Raw genomic sequence first — 17,924 nt, 5'->3', positions numbered from 1 at the left:
CATTCTGATCTAGATATCAATACTGCAGAACCCTGATTCCAAAATATTCTACACAGTAAGTAATCCGTGTAAGAGCTCCTTTATTGTCACAGCAGAGGAGATAATAGGCTTTTCAAAAGGTGTAAATAATGCAATATTTGCTAACAAAATAACAGTTTAAAAAGATAGATAATCCCATTATTACTCATTCCCCAGTTCAGTGATTTTCAACCTTTTTTTTGCCACGGCACATTTTTTCACATTAAAAAATCCTGCGGCACACCACCATCCCAAAATTTACTGCTACTATTAATTTTTCTTCGTTCTTTTTGTATCTTTATTTGAAAAGCAGGAATGAAAGCTTAGGAGCCTTTTCCATTTTAGGTTCAGCATCTGGTTAGGCTTGTTGATTGGTGGCTAAATGTAGCCATCTATCAGCAAGCTCTACCCAGATGCTGAATCAAAAATGGTTGAGCTACTAAACTTTCATTCCTGCCTTTGAAAAAAAGATACCAAGAGACCAAAGAAATAATAATAGGGGTAAATTATGCACACATACTGACACACACACACACAGTTTCACAGGCTAACATCACATACCCATGCTCACACACACTCTCTCTCTCACACATCTACTATGTATATCTCACACAAAAAAATATGCCCAAAGTTCAGGCACAAAAATATTTTAAAATGAGAGATAAAAATACAAAATTCTTATTTTAATACTACATAACTACTCAACTGAAAATTCCATTGGAGTGTATTCCTGAAAGTTTTTTTAATATTTTCATAATATACAGGGAGTGCAGAATTATTTGGCAAGTTGTATTTTTGAGGATTAATTTTATTATTGAACAACAACCATGTTCTCAATGAACCCAAAAAACTCATTAATATCAAAGCTGAATAGTTTTTAGTTATAGCTATTTTAAGGGGATATCTGTGTGTGCAGGTGACTATTACTGTGCATAATTATTAGGCAACTTAACAAAAAACAAATATATACCCATTTCAATTATTTATTTTTACCAGTGAAACCAATATAACATCTCAACATTCACAAATATACATTTCTGACATTCAAAAACAAAACAAAAACAAATCAGTGACCAATATAGCCACCTTTCTTTGCAAGGACACTCAAAAGCCTGCCATCCAGGGATTCTGTCAGTGTTTTGATCTGTTCACCATCAACATTGCGTGCAGCAGCAACCACAGCCTCCCAGACACTGTTCAGAGAGGTGTACTGTTTTCCCTCCTTGTAAATCTCACATTTGATGATGACAGGTTCTCAATGGGGTTCAGATCAGGTGAACAAGGAGGCCATGTCATTAGATTTTCTTCTTTTATACCCTTTCTTGCCAGCCACGCTGTGGAGTACTTGGACGCGTGTGATGGAGCATTGTCCTGCATGAAAATCATGTTTTTCTTGAAGGATGCAGACTTCTTCCTGTACCACTGCTTGAAAAAGGTGTCTTCCAGAAACTGGCAGTAGGACTGGGAGTTGAGCTTGACTCCATCCTCAACCCGAAAAGGCCCCACAAGCTCATCTTTGATGATACCAGCCCAAACCAGTACTCCACCTCCACCTTGCTGGCGTCTGAGTCGGACTGGAGCTCTCTGCCCTTTACCAATCCAGCCACGGGCCCATCCATCTGGCCCATCAAGACTCACTCTCATTTCATCAATCCATAAAACCTTAGAAAAATCAGTCTTGAGATATTTCTTGGCCCAGTCTTGACGTTTCAGCTTGTGTGTCTTGTTCAGTGGTGGTCGTCTTTCAGCCTTTCTTACCTTGGCCATGTCTCTGAGTATTGCACACCTTGTGCTTTTGGGCACTCCAGTGATGTTGCAGCTCTGAAATATGGCCAAACTGGTGGCAAGTGGCATCTTGGCAGCTGCACGCTTGACTTTTCTCAGTTCATGGGCAGTTATTTTGCGCCTTGGTTTTTCCACACGCTTCTTGCGACCCTGTTGACTATTTTGAATGAAACGCTTGATTGTTCGATGATCACGCTTCAGAAGCTTTGCAATTTTAAGAGTGCTGCATCCCTCTGCAAGATATCTCACTATTTTTGACTTTTCTGAGCCTGTCAAGTCCTTCTTTTGACCCATTTTGCCAAAGGAAAGGAAGTTGCCTAATAATTATGCACACCTGATATAGGGTGTTGATGTCATTAGACCACACCCCTTCTCATTACAGAGATGCACATCACCTAATATGCTTAATTGGTAGTAGGCTTTCGAGCCTATACAGCTTGGAGTAAGACAACATGCATAAAGAGGATGATGTGGTCAAAATACTCATTTGCCTAATAATTCTGCACTCCCTGTATACACACACACACACACACACACAGACAGACATACATACATACTAGGAAGTTAATCCACAGCTGCATGACGTTCATAAAGTGACAACACACATGCTGAGTGTAGATAAACAATACGGGGTGTACAAAGTCAATATGTTTTCCTGTTGGAGCTGGGTGCGCTGCTTTAACTGCACATACCCGCCTAATTATAAAGGCTTTTTTTTTTTTTGCACCATGTGCGCTGCGCATACCCGGCTGATTAAAGAATATGCGTAATGCAGTCCGTGCAGTATAAATTCATAAAGATTCACCTGTAATGATTTTCTCTATGCCCTCGCAGCTGTCTGCCCAGTAACTGGACCTGCTTTCTTATCCCCCACCAGTCCTTCATATACCAGCGCAACTGTCACGCTCGATGCACTAGCAGATTTTACCGAGTGGTAAAAATTGGAACAGACATCACGAGATTTAGGTCAGCATACTTTAGTTGCCACCCACTTTTCAATCAGCAAGTTTTAGTACTTTGCTAGATTAAACAAGCCGATGCACAGGGAAGGAGAATAAAATGGTGGGTCTAGTAAAAATCTAAGCGCTAAACTTTTTTTTTTTTTAATGTGCCAATGGCACTCAAAAGCACTGCCTGTGTCCATTCTTTCTGCAGACATGCTGCATTTTTTGTGATGACATTGCAGATCACAGAATGTTCTGTCTTGGGGGAAGGGACCAATTAACGGTGGCACACCTGAACTCTCACTGCTCACTGGTGTGCCGCAGCACAGTGGTTGCAAATCACTGCCTCAGTTTTGCATAACTAGCACAGTTATATTAATAAACGTTTTACCTCTAATTACCTTGTATCTAAGCCTCTGCAGACTGCCCCCATCTCAGTTCTTTTTACAGACTTGCATTTTAGCCAATCAGTGCTGACTTATAAATAACTCCACGGGAGTGAGCACAGTGTTATCTATATAAGACACATGAACTAGCATTGTCTAACTATAAAAAAAAACATAATTTATGCTTACCTGATAAATTTATTTCTCTTGTGATGTATTGAGTCCACGGATTCATCCATACTTGTGGGATATTCTCCTTCCTTACAGGAAGTGGCAAAGAGCACCCACAGCAGAGCTGTCTATATAGTTCCTCCCTTAGCTCCACCCCCCAGTCATTCGACCGAAGGCAAGGTAGGAAAAGGAGAAACTATAGGGTGCAGAGGTGACTGAAGTTTTTTTAAATAAAAATATACTACCTGTCTTAAATAAACAGGGCGGGCCGTGGACTCGATACATCACAAGAGAAATAAATTTATCAGGTAAGCATAAATTATGTTTTGTCTTGTAAGATTTATCGAGTCCACAGATTCATCCATACTTGTGGGATACCAATACCAAAGCTTTAGGACACGGATGAAGGGAGGGACAAGACGGGTACCTTAAACGGAAGGCACCACTGCGCTGCTTGTAGAACCTCTCTCCCAAAAATAGCCTCCGAAGAAGCAAAAGTATCAAATTTGTAAAATTTGGAAAAAGTATGAAGCGAAGACGAAGTCGCTGCCTTACAAATCTGTTCAACAGAAGCCTCATTTTTAAAAGCCCATGTGGAAGCCACTGCTCTAGTAGAATGAACAGTAATCCTTTCAGGAGGCTGCTGGTCAGCAGTCTCATAAGCCAAACGGATGATGCTTTTCAGCCAAAAAGAAAGAGGTAGCCGTAGCCTTTTGACCTCTCCGCTTACCAGAGTAAACAACAAACAATGAAGATGTTTGACGGAAATCTTTAGTTGCTTGTAAGTAGAACTTTAAAGCACGAACCACATCAAGATTGTGCAAAAGACGTTCCTTCTTTGAATGATTAGGACACAGCGAAGGAACAACAATTTCCTGATTGATATTCCTATTAGAAACAACCTTAGGAAGGAATCAAGGTTTGGAACGCAAAACCACCTTATCTGCATGGAAAAAAAAGATAAGGTGAGTCACACTGCAAAGCAGATAACTCAAACTCTTTGAGCCGAAGAGATAGCTACTAAAAACAGAACTTTCCAAGAAAGAAGCTTAATATCTATGGAATGCATAGGTTCAAACGGAACCCCTTGAAGAACTTTAAGAACTAAGTTTAGGCTCCATGGCGGAGCAACGGGTTTAAACACAGGCTTGATTCTGACTAAAGCCTGACTAAATGCCTGAACGTCTGGGACATCTGCCAGACGTTTGTGTAAAAGAATAGACAAAGCAGATATCTGTCCTTTTAAGGAGCTAGCAGATAATACCTTCTCCAATCCTTCTTGGAGAAAAGACAATATTCTAGGAATCCTAATCTTACTCCATGAGTAACCCTTGGATTCACACCAATAAAGATATTTGCGCCATATCTTATGATAGATTTTCCTGGTGACAGGCTTTCTAGCTTGAATCAGGGTATCTATGACCGAATCAAGCGTTCAATCTCCAAGCAGTCAGACGCAGAGAAGTTAGATTTGGATGCTGGAACGGACCTTGGATTAGAAGGTCCTGCCTCATTGGCAGAGTCCACGGTGGAACAGATGATATGTCCACTAGGTCTGCATACCAAGTCCTGCGTGGCCACGCAGGTGCTATCAGTATCACCGAAGCTCTCTCCTGCTTGATTCTGGCAACCAGACGTGGGAGGAGAGGAAACGGTGGAAATACATAGGCCAGATTGAAGGACCAGGGCACTGCTAGAGCATCTATCAGTATCGCCTGGGGATCCCGGGACCTGGACCCGTAACACGGAAGTTTAGCGTTCTAATGGGACGCCATCAGATCCAATTCTGGTGTGCCCCATAGCTGAGTCAGCTGGGCAAATACCTCCGGATGGAGCTCCCACTCCCCCGGATGAAAAGTCTGATGACTTAGAAAATCCGCCTCCCAGTTCTCTACCCCTGGGATATGGATTGCTGAGAGATGGCAAGCGTGATCCTCCGCCCATCTGATTATTTTGGTTACCTCCATCATCGCTAGAGAACTCCATGTTCCTCCTTGATGATTGATATAAGCTACAGTCGTAAGCTACAGTCGTGATGTTGTCCGACTGAAATCTGATGAATTTGGCCGCAGCCAGCTGAGGCCACACCTGAAGCGCATTGAATATCGCTCTCAGTTCCAGAATGTTTATCGGGAGGAGAGTTTCCTCACGAAACCATAAGCCCTGTGCTTTCAGGGAGTTCCAGACTGCACCCCAGCCTAGTAGGCTGGCATCTGTCGTTACTATGAGCCACTCTGGCCTGCGGAAACACATTCCCTGAGACAGGTGGTCCTGAGACAACCACCAGAGAAGAGAATCTCTGGTCTCCTGGTCCAGATGCAGTTGAGGAGATAAATCTGCATAATCCCCATTCCACTGTTTGAGCATGCATAGTTGCAGTGATCTGAGGTGTAGGCGGGCAAAAGGAACTATGTCCATTGCCGCTACCATGAGTCCGATTACCTCCATACACTGAGCCACTGATGGCCGAGTAATAGAATGAAGAGCTCGGCAAGTGGTTAAGAGTTTTGATTTTCTGACCTCCGTCAGAAATATTTTCATTTCTACCGAGTCTATCAGAGTCCCTAGGAAGGAAACTCTTGTGAGAGGGAAGAAAGAACTCTTTTTTTATGTTCACCTTCCACCCGTGAGATCTCAGAAAAGCCAACACGATGTCCGTGTGAGACTTGGCTAGCTGGAAAGTCGAGGCCTGAATTAAGATGTTGTCTAGATAAGGCGCTACTGCTATGCCCCGTGGTCTTAGAACCGCCAAAAGGGACCCTAGCACCTTTGTGAAAATTCTGTGAGTCGTGGCCAACCCGAAGGGAAGGGCCACAAACTGGTAATGCCTGTCCAGAAAGGCGAATCTGAGGAATTGATGATGATGATCTCTGAATAGGGATGTGTAGATACGCATCCTTTAAGTCCACGGTAGTCATATATTGACCCTCCTGGATCAACGGTAGAATAGTCCGAATAGTCTCCATCTTGAATGATGGTAATCCGAGGAATTTGTTTAGAATTTTGAGATCCAAGATTGGTCTGAAAGTTCCCTCTTTTTTGGGAACCACAAACAGGTTTGAGTAAAACCCTAGCCCTTGTTCCTCTTTTTGAACTGGGCGGATCACTCCCATGGTATGTAGGTCTTCTACACAGCGTAAGAATGCCTCTCTCTTTGTCTGGTTTGCAGACAATTGAGAAATGTGAAATCTCCCCCTTGGGGGGGGGGGGGAATCTTTGAAGTCCAGAAGATATCCCTGGGACACAATTTCTAAAGCCCAGGAATCGTTAACATCTCTTGCCTGAGCGAAGAGAGAGTCTGCCCCCTACTAGACCCGGTCCCGGATCGGGGGCTACCCCTTCATGCTGTCTTAGAGGCAGCTGCAGGCTTCTTGGCCTGTTTACCCTTGTTCCAAGCCTGGTTAGGTCTCCAGACTGACTTGGATTGGGCAAAATTCCCCTCTTGCTTTGCAGCAGGGGAAGCTGAAGCGGGACCACCCTTGAAGTTCCGAAAGGAACGAAAATTATTTTGTTTGGTCCTCATTTTATTTGTTTTATCCTGAGGGAGGGCATCGCCTTTCCCTCCAGTGATGTCTGAGATAATCTCTTTCAGTTCAGGTCCGAATAGGGTCTTTCCTTTGAAAGGGATGTTCAAAAGTTTAGATTTTGATGACACATCAGCAGACCAGGACTTAAGCCATAACGCCCTGCATGCTAAAATGGCAAAACCTGAATTCTTTGCCGCTAATTTAGACAGTTGAAAAGCGGCATCTGTAATGAAAGAATTAGCCAACTTAAGGGCCTTAATTCTATCCATAATATCTTCTAATGGAGTCTCCATCTGAAGAGCCTCTTCTAGAGCCTTGAACCAGAAAGCAGCTGCAGTAGTTACAGGAACAATGCACGCAATAGGTTGGAGAAGAAAACCTTGATGAACAAAAATTTTCTTCAGGAGACCCTCTAATTTTTTATCCATAAGATCTTTGAAAGCTCAACTGTCTTCGATAGGTATAGTTGTACGCTTAGAAAGAGTAGAAATAGCTCCCTCCACCTTAGGAACCGTCTGCCACGAGTCCCGCATGGTGTCAGATATGGGAAACATTTTCTTAAAAACAGGAGGGGGAGCGAACGGAATACCTGGTCTATGCCACTCCTTAGTAACAATATTCACAATCCTCTTAGGGACTGGAAAAACATCAGTGTAAACATGAACCTCTAAGTATTTGTCCATTTTACGCAATTTCTCTGGGACCACTATAGGGTCACAACATTGTGAGGGTATATCGGATACGGCTACTAAAGCATCAGACGGCTCAGCATTTTTTCTTAACCCAGAGCTGTCACGCTTTCATTGTAAACCAGGCAGTTTAGATAAAACCTCTGTGAGGGTTGTATTCATAACTGTGGCCATGTCTTGTAAAGTAAATGAATTCGACGCACTAGAGGTACTTGGCATTACTTGTGCCAAGCTTGGAAAACACTTTATTCAAAGCAAATAATACTTAGAAAAAAAACGGTACTGTGCCTTTAAGAGAAAAAAAGATGCACAAACTCTGCAAAACAGTGAAAAAAAGCAGTAAACTTTACGAAATTTTTACAGTAGCATCATAAAGCTTTAGTAATTTTGCACAGCTAAACAAATAAACGATTAACCCCTTAATGTAAAAACCGGATTGACAAAACGTCAAAAACCGGTAAAAAAACGTTCAGCACCTTGCCACAGCTCTGCTGTGGTGCCTACCTGCCTTTTAGGAAAGATTTGTGGGGGGGGGGGACACACACTTATTTTAAGCCCTCAAACACAGCAGGACCCTCTGGAGAAGCAGCTGGATGTCTCTGAGTAAAAGAAACGGCGCAACTGAGGTGCGAAAATAGGCCCCTCCCACCTCACTCGATGTTATGGGGCCTAAAAGAAACACACCAGAGTGTTTCTAAACTAACCATGTGGGTTAATAACCCTTAAACAAGCCACAATGACCCCTTAAAGTGCCTCAAAAAAAGTTATGTTTGCTATAAAAAAAAAAATTAAAAAACTTTTTTCCTATCAGTGTCACCAGTAACTAATGAGCCCTTTATGCAAGCTGGGATTCCTACTAAGTGTCTGAATACAGCTTACCCTTCCCTCATGGGGATATTGTCAGCCTTTTCTAGAATTATCACAGTCTGTCTAGAAAAAAATAGACTTAACATACCTCAATGCAGCTTAGCATGCAAACCGTTCCCCCAACTGAAGTTTTCCTGTACTCTTCAGCCCTTGTGAGAACAGCAGTGGATCTTAGTTACAAAGTGCTAAGATCATTATCCTCCTTGCAGAAATCTTCATCCCTTTTCTGCCAGAGAGTAAATAGTACACACCGGTACCATTTAAAATAAACTTTTGCTTGAGAAAATAAAAACTAACATTTTTGTCACCACACTCACTTTACCCTTCCTAGTACTTAGAGTAGGCAAAGAGAATGACTGGGGGGTGGAGCTAAGGGAGGAGCTATATAGACAGCTCTGCTGTGGGTGCTCTCTTTGCCACTTCCTGTAGGGAAGGAGAATATCCCACAAGTATGGATGAATCTGTGGACTCGATACATCGTACAAGAGAAAAAAACCTGTCAAAATGTAGAGGTAAGAAGCAGCCTTCAAGGCCTTAGAAATTAGAATATGAGCCAACGTAGGTTTAGCTTTCAACAAAGAATACCAAAAGACCAAAACAAATTTGATGATAAAGGTAAATTGGAAATTTGTTTAAAAATTGCACGCCCTATCTGAATCATGAAAGTTTAATTTTGACTTGACTGTTGCTTTAACAACATATCTTTATGGGTATATTGTTATCGATGCTGCAGATCGATAACAATATACCCATAAAGATATTGTTGCCACATATATGATGTTGGAAAGGCAACCTGCCTGTAACAACATCAGGCAACATATACACAGCTTTCACTATTGACCTATGTCTAGGTTTAAGACCAATCGGGTTGCTTGTGATATCTGAGGGAAAGAGAGAAGCACACTTATTGGTGAATCAATATAATAACACGGGGAGAACTGTCACTGCAAAACCGTTGATCATCAGCGGTATAAGTGAAGCTCTATGTAAGGATAACTTTGATTACTAGTAGCATGATTGAAGATTCACAAACTCAAACAGCTTTACATATGGAGAATTAAAGACGTGACTTGTGCCAGCATAGATAATCTCCGCTCCCACTGAAACACATACCACAAGGGATTCCCCTTTAAAGCAGATTTCAATTCGAACCATACTAAACCTAAGGACTCATAATATTAGGGTCAAATTATGTGCTAAATATTGTGGATTTCATATCGATTGTGTAAGTCATCATTTGTACGCATTAACCAATGAGAAGGCAGACTGTATACAAGCCCTGTTTCTAAGTGTCAGCCATTGGTGCGTTATGGGGCGTATTTCGCCCCTTACGTGTGATTGGTCAAATCATAGGCTGCTTAGTACTATAAGAAGGGGTGGCACCCGGGCCTCGGCTTGTCCATACCACATTGAAAAAGGCTGCTATACACAGCCGAAACGCGTTTGTGTAAATAGTATGTGCAAATAGTAAGCACCTTGGTGCACTATCTTTGGTTTTAACTCTTTAACTTATAGTCTCTTGTCCCTGTCACCTGAAGCCGAGGGAGCAGTTATCGGCCAGGAAACAGGGGGACAAGGTGACTTTAGTTAGCAAGTTGTATAGGTACTATCGGTTTTATAAGGCCACTTTGACACATAACTATATTTAGTTTTTAACTTTGATTAATAAAATTTAAATTTTTAATATTTTCACTAATTAGTAGGAATGAGTGCTAACATACCCCTACTTTGAGGGTCTCTTATATCCTCACTTCTTTGTACTATTGATTTATGGGGTCAGCACCGGATATATTATCCTTTATTCCACTAACACATACAATCTAGTGCCAGTTCTCTAATCTCACTATATTGCAATAGAATTTAAGAATGTAAGTTCAAATAGAGTAGAGGTTATTTTTTTTTTTTTTTTTTTAATTGGCAATAGTACTTACCTGTAGTAGCAATGCAGTCAAAACCAACAAAGGCATAGAAGCACGTAGCAGCACCAGAGAGAACGCCAGCAAACCCATAAGGCATAAACCCCCCTTTACCGTAGCTCCATGGTTCTTTTTCCGTTGCACTAAAAACAACAATCAAATTACAAAGCCTTTAGTGAAGTTTTATACACCGATATAAAAAAGGACAAGCACTATTTGATTATTATTTTATAAAAAATTAAAAAACTTCAAAAAGTATTTTTAGCCCGTCAACTACAGGACTTTTCCAATAATTTTGTACTCAAAAAATATTCCAAGTAAAAGAACAGTTTTTAAAACATGTTTTTCCCTTAATGAAATTAAGTAAATGCTGTTTACATTTAAACTACAGCAGTATAAGCAATGTACTTCCCACTAATACTCATTGGTTGATAGGTACTTGTACATTTACTATAGCAAGGCAATATTTAGATCTGAATAAGCCTTGTGAGATACAATCACTTTTTACATTTCTGCTCTCAAATGAACAAAATAAATGTTTGCCTTTACTGAGTTGGCTTCAGTACATTTTTTATAAGGCTGTAGGGTAAGAAAGTTTATTTGTACTAAAAAGAGATGCCAACTTTGCAAATACAGACTGACAATGGTGATGATTCAGGCTGTTCAAGAGAATATAAATTTATAAGCTGTACATATAAATATATACTGAACTTGCCTGCCCAGTGGCAGAACTTTTTTTCACTTTCTGCGATGAGATTTTTTTAGTGAAAACTTTTCTGCAGGTCATTTTTAAATGAAATAAAATTGTAAATTTGTCAGTTACACTAAAGCACCAGATCAATTGCAATGTGTTGGTTAACTGGAGAATAAAGCAATATTTAAAGTTTTATAATCTAGTGCAGTAGTTGAAAATTGCATTGCAAATTAGCAGCAGACAAAAAAAGTAATTGTAAAATGTCTCTTGAATTAATTTGTTTCCTTTTCTCTTAGTCTAACATAAAAATGTAGTAATAAAAAAGGTGCATTTCTCATACGAACATCTTACAGTCGGAGAAAAACAGCTTTCCAGACTGTGAAAAGCTAGGGAACGAGCTTGCAAAAATCTTAGAGCCAAACAATCAATACACTGCTGCTTTGTAGCACTACTTCAAACAGCATTTTTCTCTGGATGCACTGTGTTAAGGAAAACTTATACAACACAGCCAGAGAACAGGTCTGTTTAAAAAGAACAGCCTAATGTGGAGCAGCACTGAAAAGTTAAAGTGCTAACAGTTCCTGTTCTTTCTGCAGATATGCTGCATTTTCTGCGATGACATCTCAGATCACTCTATGTTCTGCCTTGGGGCTTGCCTGTTGCACTATTCACAATACTATTTGCTCCCCCCTTCATGTCTATTTATTAAAAAGAAAATCTCAAAAACCATTTGTATCCTAGGCATCACTTTTTTATTCTTCACTTGTTTGCTGCTAGAGGGAGCTTAAATGTAATGTAAATATGGATAAAGAAAGGCAGAAAATTTACAGTTTTACATTATTCAACAGCAATTCATTAATGTCCCAGTCAGTTGATTGTTTTTTTTAAGCCAATAAGTATGTAAACTTGTTCCTAACATGCATTACCCAACCAAAAAAATAAATAAAAAAAAATTCATTCATAAAATATTTTGTGCTGCTGCTGGCTTGTACTACTTTAACTTTAAAGGGACAATAAACGTTGGGGAAAATGTTACACTATTCTGCACTATATGCAGAATTATGTAACATGAGGAGAGTCTTGTTTGTTGTTGTTTTTTTTAAATTTGTCACCTAAAACTAAACTTACCTCTAATGTAAAGCTGTCCTCTTCTATGCGGCTGTTTTTTTAAAACATAATTTATGCTTACCAGATAAATTCCTTTCCTTCCTGGCAGGGAGAGTCCACGACTTTATTCCTTACTGTTGGGAAATACAACACCTGGTCACCAGGAGGAGGCAAAGAAACCCCAGCCAAAGGCTTAAATATCCCTCCCACTTCCGCCTATCCCCCAGTCATTCTGCCGAGGGAGCAAGGAAAAGTAGGAGAAACATCAGGGTATAAAAGGTGCCAGAAGAAATAATATAAAAAGGGAGCCGCCCATCAAAAACAATAATAAATTACGAGCGGGGTTGTGGACTTTCCCTGCCAGGAAAGAAAAGGAATGGATCTGGTAAGCATAAATTATGTTTTCCTTCCATAAGGCAGGGAGAGTACACAACTTCATTCCATACTGTTGGGAAAAATATCCCCAAGCTCCAGAGGACACTGAATGAATAATGGAAAGGAACAGAAAAAAAAAAGAGGCGGAACCTATTCTGAGGGCACCACAGCCTACCAAAAACAAATTATGCTTACCTGATAATTTCATTTCCATCGTGGGGAGGCTTCATTCATTACTTGTGGGAATTTAGAACCTGGCCCCAGGAGGAGGCAAAGACACCCCAGCCAAAGGCTTAAATACCTCCCCCACTCCTCTCATCCCCATGTCATTCTGTCGAGGGAAAAAGGAACAGTAGGAGAAATATCAGGATATAAATGGTGCCAGAAGAACAAAATAAAAAATTTAGGTCCGCCTACCGGAGAAAAACGGGCGGGAGCCGTGGAGTCTCCTCCCCGCGATGGAAATGAAATTATCAGGTAAGCATAATTTATGTTTTCCATCTAAAGGGGAGGAGAGTCCTCGGTTTCATTCATTACTTGTGGGAAACAAATACCAAAGCTCTAAAGGACAATGAATGAAAAAACGGGAGGGTAACAAGGAGGTGGACTCTATCCTGAGGGCACCACAGCCTGCAAAAACCTCTCTCCCAAAAACTGCTTCTGATGAAGCAAAAACATAAAATTTGTAAAACTTTGTAAAAGTATGTAAGGAGGACCAAGTAGCCTCTTCACAATATAAACAGGAATTATTAATCAGTACAGAAGGAGCGGAACCTTGTATTATCACAGTCCTCCATAGCTTTGTATATACCCATAGAAGGGCAAACAAAAAAACGCTTTTATTTAAAAAAACGGCACCTTAATACTCCCATTGGCTGGGGCACTCACCACCTTCTAGACCCAGACAGCTAACAGTGAAAACGCTCTCCTCAAAAATGTCAGCAGCAGGATCTTAGGAAATGAAAGAGACCGCACCCGGTCACGTGGTGCGTAAGACGGGACTTCCCCTGCTATGAAAAAGGGCGCTAAGCGATTATGAGCTGAACACTACTTCAAAAACGAAAGTGAAACCTGTTTGTTCCAAGCCAAATAACAGTGTATGAGACCCAAAAAATTATCATTAAGCAAATATAAACCCCCAAGCTGTTCAAATAATCTCCCTGAAGGAGATATTAACCCTTGATCTTATCGAGGTATAAAGGAGCGACACTGTGACCCTGTATAGCCTTTTAAATTGTGTGTGTATATATATATATATATATATATATATATCCATCCAACAGTCTTACCTTCCAGGATCCATGCTGTGGAACAGGCACAGCCTCCCAAGTGTCACAGTCTTGCAGCAGCGGTTCTGACATGGAATTGAGTGTGTAGAAGCAAGCAGTGAAACTCATCATCTCCGATTGCTCAGGAGCTGTTAGCGACAGTCTGGATGGGTTTGCAGAAAAACTTTCCCTGCGTCTCCAGACTCCCTTTCATTAATACTCTCACTGAGAGGTTGACATGATGATGAACTCCAGTCCTTTCTTTTAGGGAACACACCCATTATAGACCTATCCAAATCTTGACACTTCTCTGCCACCTCCTATAGTGACGAAAGGCAAAGAATAACTGGGGGATAGGGGAAGTGGGAGGGATATTAAGCCTTTGGCCGGGGTGTCTTTGCCTCCTCCTGGTGGCCAGGTGTTGTATTTCCCAACAGTAATTAATGAAGTTGTGGGTTCAGTTTCTAATCACAGCGAGCTTGATCGCACTGTTGAGCTACATGGAGCACGCTAAAGTGTTGTTCAACCATGCGATCGGGCTCACTGCGATTAGAAATTGAAACCGTGATGAGCTATTTGAAAAAAAAAAAAAACACCTGCGTAGAAGAGGACGGCTTTGCACTAGAGGTAAATATAGTTTTAGGTGACAAATTAAGTATTTAAAAAAAAAAAACAAAAGACTATCCTTGTGCTACATAAATCTGCACATAGTGTAACATTTTTCTCAACGTTAACTGTCCCTTTAAGCAGTTGATTCTATACCTGCCATGAAGGTGTTCCCCATAGGAAATAGTAGAAGGATCTTTTTTAACATACTAATTATTAATGACCACATGCGGGAATATAGGATAAATGATTTATCTAAAACTACAACCCTGTCTTGTAGCCAAGGGGTTAAATGAACTACAAAAACAACTCATCTACAGCTACATTTTCTAACTTGGCAAACTTTAAAAGGTCAGTAACTTAAGATGACTGAAAAGAAGCTTTACATTTTTATTTACGTATCATATGACCTTTGTATAGTGCACTACATATTTATTTTATCAGTTTTGTTTTTACAACTTATTTCGCCCTCCTATCCTTTCTCAGAATATTATAATCTGCTAGAATTAAAATACATGTGCCTTGTTTCTAAGAAAATCGTAATCACAGTTTTCAAACATACTTGTTAAAGAAATTTGTTATATTGTCACTTTCTGATAGCTGCCAGTTCTTGATGGAACCTTTTACGAAGCCAGATACAATAACAAATCCCAGAACTAGTACATTGATGCATGTGAACACCTTGTTTACCAGGGCTGATTCTTTGACACCGAAAGATAACAGACCTGAAAAGAAAAAAAAGAAAAATAATAAAGTCAGTTGAAGGACTAATACGTTCGCGCTTCTACTGTACATCTCAAATGTTTGAGCCAGAAATTGTTTGGTATAAACAAGGTTTACTTTCGGGTAAGCAGAATATTTTCAGAAAACTTTAGAGATAGTTAAAACTGAAAGCAGCAACTTAAATCTAGAAAAAGATTCAATATACCATTTGGCTGCACCACAAATGATGAATATTATATACCACAAGCCATCTGCAAACAGCAATATTACTTGTTTTGAGAATGTTGAAACAGGTCAATATAGTTATAAGGCTTTCAGACCTTCAGTTTACTGCAAATTTAAATAAATGGCAAACAATTTGTGCCAATTCCCAAATACAAGTATGAACAGTGATGTTCTTCATCTGAATCATGAAAGAAAAATCTTGATTTTTATGTCCCTTTAAAGAAAATCATTTTAAATGCAAATCATGTGCTTTTAAGGGCTGTGTGTTAAAAGGACAAAAGGTTTTGACAGGGCATGTCAATTTTTAACTCAAATTTACGGTTTTCTCTTGGTATCCCTTGTTGAAGAGTAAGCAGAGGTAGGCTTCATGGGAGCTTATGAATGTGCGTGTTTCTTTAGAATTTGATGGGACTAATGTTTGCTACAAATGTCTGTAGTAAACTAAAGTATTTTCTTTTTATTGCATCATTCTATCTGAATCACAAAAAAATATAATTTTGACTTAAGGTATAGGAAAGACAAAGTTAATCTTGCATGATTCAGATAGAGAATGTAATTTTAAGACTATTTTAAAATTCACTTTTATTTTTAAAGTGTGCTTTGTTCTCTTGGTATCCCTTGTTAAACTAATATGCACATATCCTACACTAGTGGGGGCTAGCTGCTGATTGGTGCCTTTACACATTTATCTCTTGTGGTTGGCTAACTAGATGTGTTCAGCTAGCTGCTAGTAGTGCAATGCTGTTCCTTCAGCAAAGGATAACAAGAGAATGAAGCAAATTTGATAATAGAAGTAAATTGGAAAGTTGTTCAAAATGCTTTGTTCTATTCAAATTATTAAATAATTTTTTGGGGGTTTCCCGTTCCTTTAACTGCATCTTTAATGTGACTATACCATTGTGAACGCCACTAATTTTATTAAAAATGAATTACCTGTTAACACCAAGATTATAAGAACAGAAAATATGTCAGGGTACTTTGCAAGCACGCCTTCCAAATTCATGGACATGTGCCGCTCACAGAACATTTCAATCTGTTTGCCAATCATCTCATCAAATGTGGCACTCCACGCTCTTGCCACACTGGATGTCCCTATTTAAAAAAACAACAAAAAAAAAAACAAACACAAGTACATTCGTTAGAGCATGTCATTTTTAACTATTATGGCCTTTAAATATTTACTCTTTATTAACTTTTGAAATCAGTATTCTTATTTATAAATGAAAATAATTATTTAAAAGCAAATATCTACAAGTCTTAAAGGGACATTAAAAACTGAGATGGCAATTTAAAATGATAAATGGTTGTTTCCTGTTAGAAATGAAGTAAAGAACACTGTTATATTCCACACAGTCATTGGCTGCAAATTCTAGTGACCTATTTATAACTGCCTCTAATTGGCCAAAGCAGAGAAGGTAGCCTAAGTTAAAAACAGCAGCTCACATTGTTTTATAGACACATACAGGCCCATTTATCAAAGGGCTTGCGGACCTGATCCGACACTGCGGATCAGGTCCGCAAGACCTCGCTAAATGCGGAGAGCAATACGCTCTCCGCATTTAACATTGCACCAGCAGCTCACAAGAGCTGCTGGTGCAACGCCGCCCCCTGCTGACTCGCGGCCAATCGGCCGCCAGCAGGGAGCTGTCAATCAACCCGATCGTATTCGATCGGGTTGATGTCCGGCGATTCCTGTCCGCCTGTTCAGAGCAGGCGGACAGGGTTATGGAGCAGCGGTCTTTAGACCGCTGCTTCATAACTTGTGTTTCTGGCGAGTCTGAAGACTCGCCAGAAACACGGCCCTTCAAGCTCCGTACGGAGCTTGATAAATGGGCCTGTAAAACTCGAGTTATTTTGTCAATATTTAAACAGCTAATGAAACTTTAAAAATTACATCTACATGTTATTCTCAAAGTAATCTTTTCTTTGATAATAATTAGACCAGGGACAATAAACTCAATAATTAATAATAATAATTAGACAAGGGACGTATAACTCAAAATTGAATTCCCCATATATGGGGTCCATTTATCAAGCTGCGGTGGACAGGGGCGCAAATATGCGACCCACTCCGCCGCAGCTCGCCTCTGGTGGGCTGAATTCCGCAGCTGGAATTCAGCATTGCACACGAGCAGTATTTTGCAATTGTGTGCAATCCCGCCCGCACACAGCCAATCACGTGCAGGCAGGAGCTGTCAATCTCCCCGGTCGGACGAGACTAGGGAGATCACTTTACAATTCATAATTTATTGCGTTTGCTTTTCTTGTAATTTAACTCTGATAACTGTAGTGTTTTCCCCTCAGAGACTGGCGTGACTGCAATGCATTCGGTGGAATACAGAATCCTGACACTCCTGGTGCAAACTGATTGGATGATATGTGCAGGATCTCACTTAAAACTGTCCCTAACTGGCCACAGTAAAGGAAGATAAACAACATCCCAGAGGCTTTTCAAGGTTTGTGTTCTAGACCAACAAACAATGCAGAATTGTCTTACAAAATAAAAACGTGATCTTTTGATCTGCAGTGAATCATTTCTACTGCATACATAAAAAATTTATTTGAATGTGCCTTTAATGGTATTTATAATGTGTATATTCTCATTTTTAAATATCCTTTATTG

The 17,924-nt window shown here is 40.1% G+C and overlaps 1 protein-coding gene across 1 annotated transcript in view; it reads right to left on the bottom strand.

Annotated features, from left to right (window-relative positions):
- The window catches only part of SLC7A1 (solute carrier family 7 member 1), a 189,150-nt gene that overhangs the window by 91,140 nt on the left and 80,086 nt on the right, over nt 1-17,924 (bottom strand). Inside the window, exons 3-5 of the mRNA XM_053708477.1 lie at nt 16,235-16,393; nt 14,916-15,078; nt 10,319-10,446 (exon numbers count right to left, since the gene is read on the bottom strand). Coding sequence (XP_053564452.1) covers nt 10,319-10,446; nt 14,916-15,078; nt 16,235-16,393 — 450 coding nt within the window. The remainder of the gene's footprint in view (nt 1-10,318; nt 10,447-14,915; nt 15,079-16,234; nt 16,394-17,924) is intronic.

The sequence above is a fragment of the Bombina bombina genome, chromosome 3 (assembly GCF_027579735.1).
Source record: "Bombina bombina isolate aBomBom1 chromosome 3, aBomBom1.pri, whole genome shotgun sequence".
Lineage (NCBI taxonomy): Eukaryota > Metazoa > Chordata > Amphibia > Anura > Bombinatoridae > Bombina > Bombina bombina.
This window is presented reverse-complemented; position numbering and strand designations above follow the sequence as displayed.